This window comes from Pygocentrus nattereri, chromosome 11, assembly GCF_015220715.1.
Source record: "Pygocentrus nattereri isolate fPygNat1 chromosome 11, fPygNat1.pri, whole genome shotgun sequence".
Taxonomy (NCBI): domain Eukaryota; kingdom Metazoa; phylum Chordata; class Actinopteri; order Characiformes; family Serrasalmidae; genus Pygocentrus; species Pygocentrus nattereri.
In genome coordinates, this window is record NC_051221.1 from 5,739,128 (window position 1) to 5,758,861 (window position 19,734).

The window sequence follows — 19,734 nt, forward strand, 5'->3', positions numbered from 1 at the left end:
CATGCTCATAAAAGAGTTCTGAACACATGTACAAAGTATAAACCTCTGGAAATATTTAAACTCTAGTGGGCCCACGTCCTTACACACTCAAAAGCCTAAACTACGTAAACAAAAGAAAAACGTTGCAGGCCTGAGTCGGAGCTGGGGAACGTAGAGACCCAAAACTTAGGAGGTCGCTTCACTCAAACGAGCAAAAGAAAATATTAAATCAGTGCCTTACTTGAGACAACTGTCTGAACCTGTCCAGGCAGCAATAGAAGAGCTGAGCAATTTCTCATACGAGGCAGACCCCCCCCCACCTCAGAGCACATTTGAAACCACAGAAGAACCACACCTGACACGCTCACCACAGACTGACACGGTTCTCATCACTCAGCTGACTGATGTGAAAGTGCCTGTGCAAGTGAGAGAGCCTGGGTTTGATGTGCGCCACCAACAAACGGTCCATATACAGTGCTGTGATAAAGTATTCACCCCCTCGTGAGCAATCATTTCATTTAATGATGGAAAAAAGTTACTGACCACCAACTGGACCTGCCTGAAAAAAGCAACTACAGAAGTAAATTAAAGTAAATAAAAGTAAAACTCCATCACTTTACTCTGCTAGCTGGATAGTTAGCATGCTAAAGGCTCCACGTCTAATAACAACCCAAGGAAAGCAAAAAATAGTTTAGAGTTTTTCTGTAAAGCTGCTTTGTTGTAAAAGCTCTAATGAACTTTGACTTGACTTGACGACACATCATGGCTTTACAGCAATGCTCACTGCCAGACAAAGGAATCACTGAGGAATTCTGTTTGTTATGTCCGAACATTGGAAATCAATCACGCTGCTGATGAAGCAGCTCAGACTACAGACGCACTTGCTGCATTTGGTGGTCTGTGCTGGTTTTTCTAGGGGAGGGTAACCTAGCCGAGGGGGAATGTGTTACATCTGGATAATCTGCCCTTCATAGGCAGGCAGATTATTGAGTGGCGGGGCATAAACTGGTATGCCAGTGATGCAGGAAGAGGGGACACTGCACCAGTCAATGCTGGATCACCTGCCATGGCAGACTTTGGACTTAATGAAGCACAGATGGGAAAGATCTCATTGCTACTGGCATGTTGTCATTAACCCTACATCCAGGCAGGGTTGCCCTCAGTGAGAGCAGCGCATCTGATGGGTGGGAAGGGACAGCCATCCAGCTCAAGAGCAGCGCCCTCAGCAGCATCAATGATGCAGTGGACAACATAGGAAGCAGAAGCAGCTGAGAAAAGCACTGCTGCTGCTGTTGTTGCCCCCAGTACTGATGAGTTTGATGCTGTAAGTTGTAAAGTGTTGGGCCATGGCCAGGAAGCACTAAGCCTCTCCGCTCTGGCGCACAGATAAAGAGGATGTCCACAGAGCTTGTCTTCAGCTGCCCAGAGGCAGTGAGTAACAGGGCATCTAGAGTGGGGTGTGCCAGGGAGCAACAGCGCTAAGGACATGGCCCCGAGAGAGGACAAGGAGTGGGCACCATATGGCACATGATCTTGTCGGGACAATGGACAAGTTGGATTGTGGCACTTCGACTTTGTTCAGGCTGTGTGAGTTGCTGGGACGGTCAACTTTTGGGGAGGTGCTGCCACAGGCCATGCTGCCACGAGCTTAGGGGGTGTGGCCATGCGAAGCAGCTCTCGGAGAGTGCTATGCTCCTGGGCTAAAAGGGAGTTTGCTTTAAGTGCAGTTTTTCTTGCATCTTCTACTCTGACAGCACAATGTAGCTTAAATATCTCCATCATTTATTCAGAGAGCAGGGACTCTGGACTGTTATTTATAACACAATGTCTTCAAACTGTAGAGTCATTCCCGTTTGCAAGTCCTGTTCATTCTGAAGTCAACACTAAAAACACAGTAACACATTCATAAAGCACTATTACTGCATTTCCAGTGGCACCTTGAAGCTCCACTGTGTGAGATTTTGCGAGATGTTGTTGTTGAAACTGAAATGTGTCATTACGGAGTGAGGAGAGTAAAAACAGGCTAAAATATGGTGAGCTGCTGTAAGTTACCCTGTAAAGCCATTTAAACGTCGTTGGTTTGGACGTTTTTCACACCACGCTCAGCTTCCCCTAAAATGTCAAACATTAAATGGTCAAATATGTTCAGCTGTGTTAACATTTCATTCACTATAAATGCGTCAGAACACGTTAATCTCGAAGACGAGTTCGTTCAGAATCAGCTGCTTCTCCCGTAGCGTCAGTGGATTCACCCGTAGAAGCTGAGTGTCTATTCTCTTCAGCGAGACCGCATGGAGAGGGTTTTTTCACTGCTTCAAAACTCGCCGGTCATTGGATAAATGCCACGATTTTGTCCCGCTCCCGGACGCTGAGCGTCTCTGGGGGTGAATGCAGCTGTGGGTGGGCGGGTCTGGATGCGGAGCTTCTTCAAGATGATTGGAGGATCAGTCAAAAGGCTGAATCCCGTTTTGATTGACAGCTATTTTGACCTTTTAACTATGAAAGACAAACTGCAGCCCATTTCTTGGTGTTTACTTGGTGAAGTTACTCACGCATTTAGATACAGATACTGCTACAGAGAGAAAGACAGATCTGCTAATTGCTGGCAAGAAGGAGCGGTGATGTCCTGAGGATCCTGAAATCTCAATCATGCTAGAGTTGAAGATGCACTCTAGCATTAAATACTTTTCAACACTCATGTGTTTTGTCTGAATTTGAAAGCTTTTTCCCTGATTATTATCATTAAATTAGCCAATAGCCTATAGTCCTGGATGGTCCAATTTACCTAGAATATCAAGTGAAAACTGGGTTAGAGAGCCATTAACAGCTATTGGTGATGTTTAAATGCCAGTTCTTTATCTGATTGCTTTCTATAGATGTGGTTTTCAGCAATAACAACAACCTTTAATGCCACATCGGCCACAATGAAAGGTCTCAAGGTGCAGGACTCAATGCGTCATTATACGAAAGTTTCTAAAGGCCTAAACACTGCAAACCAAAACAGCTCATGTAGGATGTGGTGAGGAAGGGGCAGAGCTGCTGTACCCCCTCCTACACAGTAGCTCTCAGAGCACAGATACACACAGACAGACCACGTGTGACAGATCACTCTTCACTCTTCACCCTTTACACTTCATTATCTCTGACTTCTTGTTCATCAGTGTCAGAAATGACAAAGACAAAAATGATCCCTGTTAAAACTGCTACCCTCCTTTCACCATCCCCGTTTGATGAATGTGATTGTAAGTGCTGTATATATATATATATATATATATATATATATATATATATATATATATATATATATATATATATATATATATAGGACTAGCCACAATACATGGCAGCCAATCAGAACAGAGCTCATTTACATGTATCACAGTTAAAAGAAGCAGCCTGTTTAATTCTAAGGAATAAAGGCTGTTAGACTGTCATGACTGATGTTCATATAAAACCACAGAAAACATCATTAGTGGACCTTCAGCTGATTCCCATTAACACATTTCTGTGCTGCCACGCGTGTGAACTGTGAAAGAGGAAACCGTGCGAGGCGGAAGGAACAGGGTATGTATTTCTTCTGTGACAGAGTGACAGAGAGCTGAGGGCAGTTTAACCTACAGCCACACAGAACTCTCACTGCACAGAGACCCATCGACCATGAACCTTCTCCTTTTACTGAGTCTCCTGATCTACAGCTCCATGCATACAGCTGGGACAGGTGAGTAGACCACCTTACACTTCACTTCATTCTTAAACCAGCTACACCTTCACACGATGCTTTAAACAATGTAAGCAGAAGCCGATATGCATACTTATATTAATTATATAATGATGTGTAATTACAGAGCACAGAAAATTCAAATAGGGCCAAAACCTTGTGAAAGATATTGAAGGGGGGCTCCAGCATTTTTAGACCTACTAGCTGTACTGTCTCTATCTGTACTGTTTCATCCGTTACCACAGGTGATCAGTATGAATCATTTCCATGTAGCTTGAAAAAAAAACTCCAAAAACTGTAGTAAAAACATCAAAATGTACGATATACATCATTTAAAACATCAATAAAATAATTATTAATTTTTCAGTATTTCATACTAATATGAAATAAACATTTGTGTTGAGTCAGGGTGTGTAGGGTGGGGGAGGGGTTTATGGCTGCTAGTCACTGCATCTGAAGCCTAAATACATAACACAATTCATATCAATAACACCTTACACTAACTGTGCTCAGCTATTACAAATCCATAGTTTTTTCATTTACAAGACTACGTAGACCGGACAGTCTCAGACAAACATTAATAAGACTAAGATTTTTAGTGCTTTAGAGCATCGCTGATGCAGTGATGTGGTAATCTGTGAAACTATGGCACATATGGAACAGCACACAAAGAGGTCTCCACACAAAAAGGTTGGAATCAAGTGCAGGTTCATTGAATGGCTGACCAGAGTAGAGTCGTGGCTGGGCCAGGTCAAAACCCACCCATTTTCAGAGCTGATCAGGGAAACAGTCCAAAAAACACAATCCAAGAGATACAAACCAGGTCAGAAACTCTGGGGACACAACATAACAACACCAGACATAAGATATAAGAACGCTCAGAACTGCAGGGAAAGTGACCAAACATATTCTTATAGCAAAGTACTACCATTAAAATCATTCACAACACATGATTTGATATGTTTCTCTGGTAAGCATAGTGATTGCTTTATATGCAATCAGGCATTTTTAGAGATTTAGAGAGAGATTCAGGCTGCATTCTGTGATGAACTGAAAGAATAAAAGAATGTAAAATTATTAAAAAGCAATGCAGTAAAGTGTAAATGGTTTAAATGATCATGAAGTTTATTATGTAATTTTACAAGTACTCAGTATGAACCTACACCAGATGTACGGAAACATCAACACCATAGTCAAACTCATCTCATACTGGATTGAACACGTCGGGAGTCGCTGTGTGCTGTGAGTGGGCATGCCATCCTTTTCAGGACTAAGACCATGCCGTCCTTTTCAGGACTAAGACTTGGAGGTGCTGATCCGCATACCACCCGCTTCACAATCAGCTGCAAACTGCTCCAGTGAGTGCTGGAAGCATCCATGTGAACCAGCCAAAAGAACAACATCATCTGCAAATAGCAGAGACACCACCCTCTGGCCTCCACACATAATGCCCTCCTGACCTTGGCTACGCTCTGACACTCTGTCCATGAATATCACAAACAGGAGTGGAGACAGGACACAACCCTGGCTGAGTCCAACGCTAACACTGACAGCGTCTGACTTAATGCTGAGTACACGAACACAGCTCTCACCTGGGAGTACAGAGATTGAATGGACCGGAGTAGTAGCCCCAGCACCCCATACTCCCGAAGGACCTCCTGCAAGATATCCCGGGGAAAACTGTTGTAAGCCTTCTCCAAGTCCAAAAAACATAAGTAGACTGCGTTGGCAAACTCCCATGCCCCCTCAACAATCTGTGAGATGGTGAAAAGCTGGTCCATTGTTCCATGGCTGGGACGGAATCCGCATTGTTCCTCCTCAATATGCAGTTCAACTATCGGTCAAAAGCTCCTTTCCAGCACCTTGACATAGACTTTCCCTGGGAAGCTGAGCAGTGTGATACCCCGGTCAGCCAGGCTAAGGGTACTGTTCACGAGGTCCATGCAATATTGCAGAGGTGTGTTAGCCTCGACAGGCCCACAATATCCAGAGCTATAAATTCATCTTCAGATGAATCTTATCCAATGCTGACGGGCTTGCCAAATACCTCAGTGACCTCCACCAAGGAAATTAAGCTTGACATGCCAGAAGCCTCTTGCCCTTCCACCAACCGACATTGTCCTCATTTGAAGTCAGAGTTACTCCACCCTTGCTGAATACAGCTTGGGCGCAGCCACCCCGACCGCTCCTGAGTCACCGGATGAAAGTCTTTTTCCATGGCTTCACCAAACTCCTCCCATGCCATGGACTCCTTCTTGGGGCCATCCAGTCCCTAAAACTTGTAGGTAGTTTAACCAGAGGAGGACGACTTTGCGTGACTTGGGAGTTGAGCATTTGCTCAACTGAGTGATTTGATAATATGGAGAGCAATGGCAGGTTCAGCGGTGAAATATAGAGCTCCTTTTGTGCAATCATCCAGACAGCTTGGTGATGTAAGTGGCTACCCGGCAGAGGTAGGGTTCATCGGTTGTATAGGGATAGAAACCCCTACCGTATTTCCTTAGCTTGTATTTTACTTTGTTTTATTCCTTTAGATCGTCCACTCACTTTTCCGCACTGTCAGAAAAAGTTAATACTCAGTTTTGCAGCCCTTTTTCGTCCGCTACTCTTACATGTGTAGCAGTCAGAAAAATAAGGTTTTTGTGTCCAGTGTTGGTTTCTGAGCCAAGAAGAGGACTCATCACACTATGATAAAACTAATTTTTGGATTTACATCTTATTGATCCAGATGTTTAATTTTGAGGAAGGCCATCAAAGCAAAAAATCTCAATATTCTAATTTACAGTAATAGTGCATTGATTAGAGGTTGTGTTGATGTCTTTTTATATAAAAGATCAACAACACATCCTCACTGACCCTCCTCCAAAAAACTGTCTGCTTTTATTGTTTTTCTACATCATTTGATCACATTTACTCAGGCCACATTTCATATCTTTTTTCCCTGATATGTTAAATTCAGTCAATAAACAGTGTCAGGATCTCTGAACGAATCTAAAGCTCGCAGATTAAAATCCAACATAGAACTTTACATGATGTAAGCTAAGGGCTTCACACTATAATCATGATCAACACTGTCCAAGCTCAAAACCAGAAAACAGGATATCTAAAACAGGAGGATCATAAATAGACGTCCAGAAACAGAGTCCAGGGTCAAACACGGAAACGCAAAGACCACAGAGGCAGAGCACGGCATTAAATGTGCAGTAGTAGTCTTTCTCTTTAGGGGATAAGTGTGTTAATTTGACTCCACCCAGAACTTCAACACCACATAATTTGAGCGGTGTTGAATTCTTATTACCCCAGTGCACCTACTTGTCTGTCTGTCATGGTTAAACACTACTTATGTTTTAATGTTCAACTTTAAAATACACCACAGAATTCAGATTTTGAAAATAAAGGTTGGGGAATAAACACAATACACAGATTAACTTTATGAATTGTATAAATTGTATCAGCTCTACTTTGTTACAGCAATGACAAAAAAAACTCATTGAAATCAATGAAATCCTTCAGTTTTAGGATGATGTTTAGTTACTGACATTATAAGTAATGTCCACTAGGTGTCTCTAGTCTCTATATTCAGGTGTATGTAGAGAATGTAGGAAAAGAAGGAAGCAAAAGCCGCATAATCACAGTAAGTTCCTCATTTTCATGGTATTAGTTGAAAACATATATATACACACACACACACACACACACACACACACACACACACAACACAAGCTTCACTATTCACTGTTTGTATATATAAATGAAGAAAATATTAACTTTAATTCATTTGAACTTTTTCTGTTCCTCATATTCTTAGGATTATATATTATATATAGATTATATTATATATTAATATTAGAGATGTTTGTGAAAATGACCCATTTGGAGACGAGCACTCCTGCATTAAATAACATCATCCAGAACTGGTACAACTGACAACTACTTCAAGAGATTTTACCTTTCAAAGAATGTGGTGTACAGTGAGGAGATATGTAGTCTTTAATAACAGATACAGGAAGGTATGAAATGATGAGAGGAGAAGTCAGAGGCCTGATAGAGAGACAATAAACATAGTGATGAAGGGATGAATGAAGAGCTGTAATAAAGTATAATAAACTAATTCCAGCAACACTGCAGACTGAACACTGAACCTGCTCCACTGTGTTCTTCATAACAGAGACTCTACATGTGAGGCAGACAGTGGGCTCTCGCGCCACCCTTTACTGTGGAAACCTAACTAACGGTAAAGTGACCTGGAGCAGAGACACCAACGGACAGAGAGTGGACATTCTGACCACTCATAACGGACAGACGACCAAACACATCGCTGATCCAGACAGACGTTACGGCTCAGGAGCAGATCTAGTGCTGATTATACTCAGAGTCTCTCAGTTAGACGCTGGTAGATACGACTGCAGTGGAGCTACAGTGGAGCTCAGTGTGACATCAGGAACGGGTAAGTGTGGAAATGTTTCATTTCAATGTTCAACCAAAAGCTACAGTAGCCTCCAGAAATACTGACACCCTTTGTAAAGCTACGGTTAAAAAGGCTATAAAATGTCTTTATTTATCTTTTGATCATTCATAGAAAATATGAGCAAAACCCATCCAGGCACAGGGGAGGTCAGGAGAGTTCCTAAGCCCTGATAAGCCAGAGGGAAGAACATTATCCATTACCTGTGTTTATGGATGAAGAACGTTCTGTTCACGCTCCACAGGTTCTTCCATTTGAGTGTGTGGAAATGAATAGAAATGTCCAGCAGGACAGATTACAAAATGACTGTGAGCTGAAAACAGGACATTAATACATCAGCTGTGATTCCAAAATCTGACCAATGATGTTAAAGTCTCCCAGCGCGCCATGAGTCTGTAACAGTCAGTAGAGTTACACTAACTTCAGTTACTACTACTTTAGGGTGTTTTTCCTTCTCCTGTTCAGTTCATTTCTGGAGATACGAGGTTTTGCTTCAGCAGCGATGCTGTAAATGTTTAAATAGGTGTGTGTCAGTTGTCATGAAGGGCTTTTGTAGGTGTCATGTAGTTTTATGACAATCAAAAGCATTGATTATGGTGCTGATTTGACAGCAGAGAAGCAGCAACACTGAGAGGCATCAAACATTACAGGGGACATTATTTGTGTTCAGGTTTTCTTACTGTTCCTCGTTTCTCTCCATTGTTTGCTTGGTGCCCTCTTACGAGTGCTGTGTGTCAGGACGCTAACTTCACTCATCCATGCCAATCTTTCCTGGACTTCATCCATTTCTCCAGAACCACCCATCTTGTTTAGTTGCCATTCAGCCTTTCCTGGAAGTCACTGGGTTTCCAGATGGTCAATGTTCAAATACATCTTCTGTTATCTCTACATTCTAGGCCCAAACAGCATAACCACACCCAAAACTACAACCACATCTACACCTGCCACACCAGCTACAACTACAACCACATCTACACCTGCCACACCAGCTACAACTACAACCACACCCATCTTGTTTAGTTGCCATCCAGGCTTTCCTGGAAGTCGCTGGGTTTCCAGATGGTCAATGTTCAAATACATCTTCTGTTATCTCGACATTCTAGGCCCAAACAGCATAACCACACCCAAAACTACAACCACATCTACACCTGCCACACCAGCTACAACTACAACCACATCTACACCTGCCACACCAGCTACAACTACAACCACACCCACAGCTAAAAGAAGAGGCAAGAAGGCAAAATCTACAACTACAACCACATCCACAGCTAAAAGAACCACTACTAATACGACAGAAGCTTCAACAACAACTGAAGGTTCATCTGAAAGACCATCTCAAGGTTCGTGTGTTGCTATCAGATGATCTAGCACTAGATACTGTGACCAGACTTTACATTTAGGACACTGTGTGTTTTCTACGTATGACACATAGATGTACTTTACATAATACCCACACAGCTTTCACTGCATCTGTTGAAATACGTTAGTTGTTTATGTTTATTGCTCAGTTAGCTAGAGGTGCTGGGCCGTTCATCTGAAGCAGCCACCGAGTCTGACTTTTAGCTTGAGGCAGTCTTTTACAGGGTGTGTTGCCCTACAGTAATTTTTGATAGAATTCACAACATTTTAAGAAAAATTACTCAAACAAAAAGCCTCATCCTCAGTGTAATATTAGGCTTTTGTGCTGCAGTGAGCTGAAACATTAAAATATGCCCATAACCAACTGGAAGATAAAGATCTTGTCTGATTCAGTTTGTGCTACTAAGACAACGGTCATAATAGTCACTGCACATTTTTATTTTCAGATCTGTGGAAAGTCCTGACCACAGTAACAGTGAGCTGCCTGGTTGCTGTGGTGCTGGTTCTGTTGTCATGGATATGCTTCTACAAAAGGAAAGGTGATATATATATTCTTGTGTATTTCACAGCCAAGTGACACTGAAGTGCACTGATTATAAAGACGTGTCAGTCAGTTCCACATAAATAAAGCACTGTAACGTTCACTGCTGTTAAAAGAGACACAAGCCGTAGTGCTTTATAATCCAGCTGTTGTTGGCCACAGCTACGCCGTACATAAGGACGGCTTCCTCTAACAGTTCGCTCGACCCAGCTCGTGTGTAGCGTAACTAGACTGGACACGTGCAGTTAAAGTGGACTTCACTGGGGTCCAACCAGGCTGAACTGGAAAGCTGCCCCATGCCTGCCGTATCATTCACCGCACCCAACAAAGTTTTATCCAGGGTCTTTACCTTTGTGGTTACCAAACAACAATACACTCAAACTCCCCACCCAGCAAATAACCAATAAACACACATATTAGCAGAAACATGTTTTTCAGTTTTGTCTGCAAATACCTGTCACTCTTTACATTGTGTGTAAATTTCCTGATGAAGGGACCAGAAGAAATGGCCCACAATTACTTGAAAAAGAGTCTGGTTTCATGTAAAAACAGTTTGAATATGTTTTCCTTTACATTGTGTGTCAGTTTCATGATGAACGGACGACCTGAAATCAAACCTTTGATTCTATTGACTTACATTAAAAGTAAAGTAGTTTTTTCTCTCTCTCCTGTAAAGTTACCATTTTGGAGATACGAGGTTTTGTTCGGACAGAAGTCAACAGCAGTTAATTTACCTTTTCACTTTCCATACAAGAAAAAACTACAGACTCCAGATTAATAACAAAAACTGAACAATATATAAAGTCTTTTGTCTCATATGTGTGTCCTGTCAACTTGCCCCTCCTCAACCGTCAGACACTACTGGACTGTGAAGAATATTATAGTCATTCATGCCCAGTAGCCACTCGCCCACACCTTGTTCCATGCACAAGACCCGGAGACCACGGTGTCGTCTGATGCAGCTGAGCGAGGCAGGTGACTCCTTTTAGGCAGTACAAGAGGAAACAGAAGTGCTCTCGTGTCCATATTGGGCTATGGCTAACTCAAAAAGACCAGCCGCTCCTTTCTGAGATAAAACTATTCGTTTACGTGAGACTAGACAGCAGGAGGTGGTTGAGGGACGGCTGAGTTTTCATCTTTAAAACTCTCTCTGTTCCTGTAGGCATTCCTTAAGGATTTAACAGGTCTTCTGCAGCATTTCTTCAAAGACCTCTTTGTTATCTTTGACATTTTAAAGAACGCCGTCTACAGTGTGATTTCTGCTCTGTGTGTCTGCAGGTTACGCTGTTAAACACAATCAGGAGCATGTCTACGACTCCATTGATGACACCATGCCAACCGCACAGCCTGGTGAGTTTAACATTAACTTATGTTTTCATATAATTACTTGTGGTTTACTTTGAAGAAGAAGTAAGAATAAACAAAATATACGTTATACTTTGTTAACCTAATTTCTGTTAACCTGTTTTTTGTCAGAATTGAGAACACTTGTTTTATTACAATGTTATAAAGGTTATCACAGCATCTATAATAAAAGTATTTATTTAAACAGTGATGAAGTCGTTGGTCAGTGTGAGTGACCAAAGTATCTAAAGGAGCCTGCCGGCTGCTCTGATTCTTCAGTGGAGCTTTTGGCTGTTGTTGATAGTAAATTATCAGTAAATGTTGGAAATAAGTCATGCGACCTTGTCCGTGTTTATCTCAGTGATAACACTCAACAAATGATCGTCAGTCATGCTGTATTTCTCTATTAGTAAGTGACCAACAAAGGACAGAGGAGCCCATCTACTACTTGCCAACTGATCCAGGAGCCCAGACCACAGGTAAACCCACTGCAGTCCAACCACCAGTTCATGCTCAGATTTGCATACATTATTTTTCTGCCCTAAAACAAATCATGCAACTTTCTAACTACAACTAACGTCGTAATTACAAATAATATTAGAAACTGGAAGGTCTTTCAGCTTTCTCAAAGGCCTTATTTCTCAAAGGTCTGCAGCTTAGCCTGCCAATGTCAAAAGCGTCAATCATGGCAGGTTAAATGGCAGAAATAGACACATTCTTACATCAGCCTTATAGGGATTTAAGGCACTCGTGTTAAATATTACCAAATACAGACTTCCTCACAAATACAAGCAACCTCACCACATTCAGCTGCACTTTTAAAACATAAAACTGATGTTAGACTGAATTGCTAATTGGAATATTTACTGAGTACTCCAGTGTGTGATCACGTCCCCAGTGAAAAGACATTTCTGTCCTCAGTGTTACCTTCACTAACTAAAACCCTGGCATGTCATTCACTGGAAAAAAAAGCTTGTCCACTTATCTAGCACCATCTACTACTGCACCAGTTAGCTCTAGTGTTAGTGGCCTACATTACCCAACGTGAAAGACTTCTGGTTTAACTAAAATATTTCTATGACAATTCTAATCACTATTTTAGTAATGCGATGTTTTATACAATCAAATACACCCCTGTTTATAAGTATTTTGTTATTTATAATTAATTAACCTTCAAGTACCTGTGTAGCTGTTTACCCTCTGTGTATTATGAGTAAGAACCAGGACACATTCATATCAGCCAAAGCCCTCTATTTCACTATTTCCTGTGTTCATGAACACTTACGGATCCTCAGCTACTGCTGTATTAAGTTCGGTGTGAAAGCTGCTGTATTGTATGTTTATGTCTGAAGGAAAATCAATCAGACTTCCTTCCTTCTTTCTCTGCTTTAACCAGATAACCAGCAGAGTGTGTATGAAGCCATAGATCCCCCAGAAGATCACTCCACACCACAGGTAAACACAGAAAACTCACTGCCACATTTTGATTCATTGTGGATTAGAGCGTTTTACTGTATGCAACAAATTAAAACCACATGATTTTTAAGAAAGTTCAATCAGTTTGGAACAAATATTGTTTTGATAGAAGTTTAAAAAGGTTCTTTGGTATTTTATTCTACACCAGGAACGAGTTGACCAGCTATGCACCCTCATCAAGAAGCCAACAATGTAAACCCTGAACTCTGCTCTCACCTCATTTCTGCTCTAGACTGACTTCTGGTTTTGCTTTAATAGTCTGTTGACTATCTGGTTGTATCTTTTAGTTTCACTTTCAAAGTTATTTCAGAGGCTACAGAGACGTGTAAAGTAAAAAGTATCAATCTGATACACGTCTCTTTTGTATACGTATGCGAAATTCACGGTTTCCTGCATCGTCTGTAAACATCTCAGCATGTTGACTCTTTCACATCTGTTTTAATTCACTGTTATTCAGCATTAGATGTTGTTTGTGTGCATAAACACAAAACCTGACTCACCTCATCAGATATTTATTAATGGAATTGGGAAACTTCAGTCGTACAAGGAACCTGTAGACGTTCATTTTTTAGAACAGTTTTTATATATTGTCTATATGATGGTTTTATTCTGTTAAAGGTTACTGTTCATTTTTTTATTACTTAGAACATTTCAATTTTTTAAATGCTATAAATGCTGTTCACTGTATTTAATTGTTAAGTTCCATAATATAATCAGATCTGAAAAATATTTACGTTTCTGTTTTGCAGTCTGTAAGAAAAATTCTCTGGTTAAAAAACAGCCTGGGATCACTGGTTGTCTTTGAAGTCTTTTATTCTTGCAGCAAGGGAGCAGATACACACAGAACATAGTCCAGATGCAGATGCTCACAAATGAACAAAAGAACAAAGGACTTATAGCTAAGCAGGTAGCGTCCCCCTTCCTCTAGAATGAACCGCACCAGATCTTGAAAGTTCATTTGAGTCGTGTTTACCAAGAACTGGCGCTTCTCCTTCTGACTTTGTGTGCATGTCTCATAAGCTCTTCTCGATGCTTGTACATATGTTTATCCTAATGATCTCATAGGGCATTAATGCTCACACATCTTTTCTTATGTGACCTCGCAGCGCTCAGGTCACAGCCTAGAATATAAGAGTCTTCTGTTACAGCACAGAGTATAAAGTTTAGTTAAAATACAATAGTATAACGTTGAGTTTTTCCAGCACAGTCTCAAGTGTTCCTGATCCAAGATTGTTGATTGTTAAGCTTGCTGTTCGATTTTTATCCTGATAAACTTTGTTTTTCTTTTTTTTCTTATATAATACAGTTTTACTGTATTTTAAATAGCACTTTGTAGACCTTTCCTAAAAAGTGATACAAATAAAATCTATTCTTATTTCAGGCAGGTCTTGTGTGCTCTTATTTCTTGGGTGTCCAGTCACAGCTTTTACTGTAGAATCCATACGTTTCAAAACTTTAGCCTATTGCTAGACTGCAGTGACGTTCCTGCATTCAGAATCTCACTAAACAATTCAAAACATGTAAAGGTAAAATTATGTAACGTCTTTAGAAAAACAGGTTTTAATAGTTCTAATAGTTCTAATAAGTGCTGTGCTGTGATTCCCATTTTTGTAAAGCTGCTTTGTGACAACATCAGTTGTAAAAAGCGCTATATAAATAAATTTGATTTGATTTGATTTGATAATAAGGAATCTCAAGGCTAATCAACAAGACAAGTCAGGACAGAAAAAGGGCAAACAGACTTCCACATTGGCGAAGGAGCTCAACAAGGCTGCCCACTATCCCCAGACTTGTTCAACCTATGCAGAACACACATGAAAGAATTCATAGGATGTGCAGCCTTCCTGACAACCAAACTGAAAACCATGCTGCCAGTCTCCTGAGGTTTAGCTCATATCTAGCAATGTTCCTATTTCAGCTCTTTAACGACCTCGTAATTCAGAGGATCCAGTGGTATTCGAGAGAAGAATGTTCACAGGACAAAATTTATCAGGATCTGGGCATTTTTAATTAATACAGGGGGTGATAACGGCGACTTTTCAAAAACTTTATTCATTCCAGCACCAGAGAAATGGAGCTCAGACCTGGAGTTCCTAATATGGCCATAAGTGTATGATGCTCAGTACTACTACAGCAGTCTATTAGTTAAAAACCTGAGAGAAAAATTGAATTTCCCATTATAAAGACCCTTTAACTGGTTGTGAATGTAATGACAATGTAAAGCACAGTGTCTCTACTGGTGGGGGTCTCTGGTTGGATGTTTATAAGAAGAGAATTGCTTATTGAAAAACAGCACTGTCTCTTTCTCTTTCTCTCTCTCTCTCTCTCTCTCTCTCTCTCTCTCTCTCACTCACTCACTCACAGACACAGCAAGGTATCAAATCAAACATGCACAGGCATACAAACACTTCAGTGATCTCATATCTCCCACCTACCTCTTCCGTCCTCTTAGATGACCTCATCCTATAAAACCACACTATAGCTTTAAGACCCCCATAGATCTACTCTTCTGAACTGAACTGTACATGAAGTCATTCTTTTGCACTCAGCATGTCTGTGTGGTTTAAGAGTTCTGCAATGCATTTCTGTGATACTCTGATGTTACAGCAGCCACGTCTATCACCCCATTTCATCGCATGCAGTCACTAACGCATGTTAACTTAAGTCTAATCCTGAACGTCATCCTAATTTTAACTAGTTGGGAACTGGAAGGGGAGCTAGCCTTCAGTTCGGGCCAGAAATGTCCACGCTTGGTTAAAAAAAATGGGAAAAATGTACAAATCATGCTAATTTCTGCTAGAGGCACCATGAGCGTCCTAACAACAGTGCTGTGAAATAGTGTTTGCTTCAAGTTCTTGATTGAAGCTCTTCTTCAGGTACACAAAAAGCGTAAACTGTTACAGCGCAGACACAATATTAATGATTGGCAAGGCTGATTCTGTTCATTCTCAGAACAGATGGAGATGTACTTTGCTAATAGTGCTTATAATTATGCATGTGAAGTGCTGTTTAATCTCACAGTTTCATTTCATTTACTGAAAGAAAAAAGAGCCGACACAAACTGGCCCTTTTGAAAAACTTACTGCCTCCTCAGGTAATCAATCAAACCAAATTTCGCTGAGAGCTGATAGAACCTTCACTGATTCATGGATTGATTACTGCCATCCATGTTGACTCACTTAAACACCACTTTTACAGCACTGTGGAGTAGAATAACAGCTCTCATCAATAGACACACTATGATCAGATATTCCGGAGGAGATGAGAAAGGAAGTCACTGAAGTTTATTGGTCTGGAAAGTGTTTCAACGTCATTTCTGAGGCCCTGTGACTCCAGCCAACCACAACCATTATCTATAAATACTTTTTTCACATGGGTGATATAGGTATCATAAAACCTTCTCTAAGATACGAGTCCGAGTCGAGTCTCTGAAGTGTGAGTCCGGTTCGAATCTCTGAGGTGTGAGTGCAAGTCTAGTCTTGATTCTCTGAAGTGTAAGTCGAGTCTCAAGTCACTGGGGTGTGAGTGAAAATCGAGTCTCAAGTCTCTGAGGAGTTACTGCAATTCAAGTCTCTGAGGTGAGTCTGCGTCAAGTCTCTGAAGAGTTAGGTCTCGAGCCTCTAAGGTGAGTGTCTGAGTTAAGTCTCCTAAATGTGAATGTGAGCTGCCTTGAGTCTTTGAGCAAGTCTTGAGGCTCCAAGATGAGTGTGAGTCGAGACTGGATTGTCTAAAGTGTGAATGCGAGTTGAGTGTGAGTTAAATCATGAGTCTGTGAGGTGCAAGTGTAAATCGAGTCTCTAAGATATGAGCGCAAGTGGAGTCTCAAGGCTCCAAGACAAGAGTCGATTCTTGAGTCTCTACGTTGCGAGTGCGATTTGAGTCTTGTGTCTCTGAGGCACAAGTGGAGGCTTGAGTCTTGGTACACGTGCAAAATAAGTCTTCAGTCTCTGAGGAGCAAGTGTGAGTTGAGTCACTGAGAATCCAAGTCTGTGGAGTGAGTCTGAGTCAAGACATGAGTCTCTGAGATGTGAAATCAAGTCTTACGTCTTTGAAAAGCATGTTTACCTTGAGTCTCTGATGTTCTTGAGCTGATCTGAAGGCCACATGAAGTTAGGAGGTCTGTAGCGATTGACTCTGCAGAAAGTTGATAGTAGTGAGGAAATTTCACATCTGGACTTGTTGCACAGACAGCGTCTGATTATGGTACCACGCTGGAATTCACTGAGCTCCTGAGAGTGACCCATTCTTATATACAGTGGTATGCAAAAGTTTTCATGATTTGCCTTTTTAAATCATTGGTTGTTTGGATCAGCAATTTCAGTTAAATGTATCATATAGCAGACGAACACAGTGATATTTGAGAAGTGAAGTGAAGTTTATAGGATTTACAGAAAGTGTGCAATAATTATTTAAACAAAATTAGGCAGGTGCAGAAGTTTGGGTACCCATGTCGTTTTATTCATTTTAATACCTTTAGCACTAATTATTGGAACACAAAATTTGTTTTGTAAGCTCAGTGACCCTTCACCTACATACACAGGTGAATCCAATTATGAGGAAGGGTTAAGGTGGCCAATTGCAAGTATTTCTCCTCTTTGCATCTTCTCTGAAGAGTGGCAACATGTGAGCCTCAAAACAGCTCTCAAATGACCCGAAAACAAAGAATGTTCAACATCATGGTTCAGGGGAAGGATACAAAAAGCTATCTCAGAGATTTCAGCTGTCAGCTTCCACTGTGAGGAACATAGTGAGGAAATGGAAGACCACAGCATTTCAAGACAAACACTTGCTACCCCCAGTAAAATTTGGTGGCGGTTCCATCATGCTGTGGGGCTGAGTGGCCAGTGCAGGCTTTCAGCCTTCCTTACCTTGGCCACGTCTCTGAGCACTGAACATCTTGATACTCCAGATAGGTTGCAGTTCTGGAATATGACAGAACTGGAAGATAATGGGTTCCTGGTAGCTTCTTGCTTGATTCTTCTCAGATCCTTGGCAGTTAATTTGAGTCTTTTTTTCTCAACACGTTTCTTGCGACCCTGTTGACTATTTACAACAAAACATTTGATGGTTCTGTGATCACGCACCAATAACTTAGCAAGTTCAAGAGTGCTGCATCCCTCTGAGAGACTTTTGGTCATTCTTGACTTTTCAGAGTCAGTTAAATCTCTTTTTTGGCCCATTTTGCCCAAAGAAAAAAGCTGCCTTATGCACACCTTGATATAGGGTGTTGACCTCTTTAGGCCACACCCTCCCTCATTTCACAGATACACAGCACCTGCTATGCTTAAATCCATTAAGCATTCAAGTTTATCCAGCTTGGAGTTAGAAAATATTCCTAAAAATGATTGTAATGGGGAGCGAGCAGACGGATGCATATGCAGAGATAAGCAACGTTTATTATGGGCAAATCCTGGGACCCGGTCGAAACGGTCCAGGTTCATAGAGCCAACACGGATTAATCAAGGGTCAGACATGACAAACTATAATCAAACATACAACCAGGACAACAATGCAAACAGTTCAGACAACAATTCAAACACCAACAAATACCAGCAAACACAAGGGGCAAACCCAGGGCTGAAATACACAGGGTAAATGAGGGACAGGTGGGAAACAGGTGGAGACAGTCAGGGGTGGAGATGGCTAAACCAACACACGAACAGGACTGGGAGGGGCCAATCATGGCAATGATAATATGGTCAAAACACTCACTTGCCTAATAATTGTGCACACAGTGCCTGTATATATATATATGTATAGATGTCATGTTCAACCTTTTATATTTCAAACATTTTTATCTGAAGAATTGTGAAAATGGAGCAATTGCATCTTCACTTTTTCTCGGATGACTGAACTTCTCACCATATCTCTAAGGGAGAGTCCAGACACCCTGTGGAGGAAACTCATTTCGGCCGCTTGTATTCACGATCTTATTCTTTCGGTCATTACCCAAAGCTCATGACCATAGGTGAGGGTGGGAACGTAGATCGACCAGTAAATCAAGAGCCTTGCCTTATGGCTCCGCTCTTTCTTTACAAAAACAGACCGGTAAAGAGCCCGCATCACTGCTGACCCAGCACCAATCCGCCTGTCAATCTCCCGCTCCCTTGTACCATCACTCGTGAAGAAGACCCTGAGATACTTAAACTCCTCCACTTGAGGCAAGAGCTCATCTCCGACCCAGAGAGGGCTCTCCACCCTTTTCCACCTGAGAACAATGGCCTCGGATATGGAGGTACAGATCCTCATCCCGGCCGCTTCACACTCGGCTGCAAACCGATCCTGTGAAAGCTGAAGTTCACAGCCTGATGTCCCCAGTAGGACCACATCATCTGCAACCAGCAGCAATGTGACTTTGAGGTCACTAAAGTGTGTTTGGTTTGGATTTTGATCCTGCAGCAGAACCGGATGTGGAACCGTCTACACAGCAAGGCCAGGCAACCTTCCCTGAGCAAACAATAGAACCCACAAGAACCACCTCAGTTCCCAAAGGTATTTTCTAGATAAATAAACATGTTGGTAAACTTTTTAAATCTGAACCTAAAAACAAAATGAAAGTAAATCTCAATACACTGAACCAGTTACTGACACAATCTGATTTTCTGCAGTTATCAGATTATTAAGTGTAAACACTCTGAACCAGTTACTGACACAATCTGATTTTCTGCAGTTATCAGATTATTAAGTGTAAACACTCTGAACCAGTTACTGACACAGTCTGATTTTCTGTAGTTATCAGATTATTAAGTGTAAACACTCTGAACCAGTTACTGACACAGTCTGATTTTCTGTAGTTATCAGATTATTAAGTGTAAACACTCTGAACCAGTTACTGAAACAATCCGATTT

General features: G+C 41.3%; 1 protein-coding gene across 1 annotated transcript; it reads left to right on the forward strand.

The window, feature by feature from the left end:
* Window positions 1-3,619: 3,619 nt before the first annotated feature.
* Window positions 3,620-13,396, forward strand: LOC108416547 (hepatitis A virus cellular receptor 1-like). Its single transcript, XM_037542807.1, has 8 exons — window positions 3,620-3,697; window positions 7,866-8,144; window positions 9,059-9,505; window positions 9,971-10,063; window positions 11,344-11,415; window positions 11,820-11,888; window positions 12,806-12,864; window positions 13,034-13,396. Exons 1-8 carry the CDS (start codon window positions 3,637-3,639, stop codon window positions 13,079-13,081), a joined length of 1,128 nt encoding a protein of 375 aa, XP_037398704.1. The 5' UTR covers window positions 3,620-3,636; the 3' UTR covers window positions 13,082-13,396.
* The last annotated feature ends 6,338 nt before the right edge of the window (window positions 13,397-19,734 follow it).

What these genes read in the sequence shown, in the direction of transcription:
- LOC108416547 (XM_037542807.1), top strand. Translation starts at nt 3,637, where the DNA reads ATGAACCTTCTCCTTTTACTGAGTCTCCTGATCTACAGCTCCATGCAT. An exon ending in CATGCCAACCGCACAGCCTG is followed by an intron (nt 11,416 to 11,819) that starts GTGAGTTTAACA and finishes TTTCTCTATTAG; the next exon opens with TAAGTGACCAACAAAGGACA. An exon ending in TCCAGGAGCCCAGACCACAG is followed by an intron (nt 11,889 to 12,805) that starts GTAAACCCACTG and finishes TGCTTTAACCAG; the next exon opens with ATAACCAGCAGAGTGTGTAT.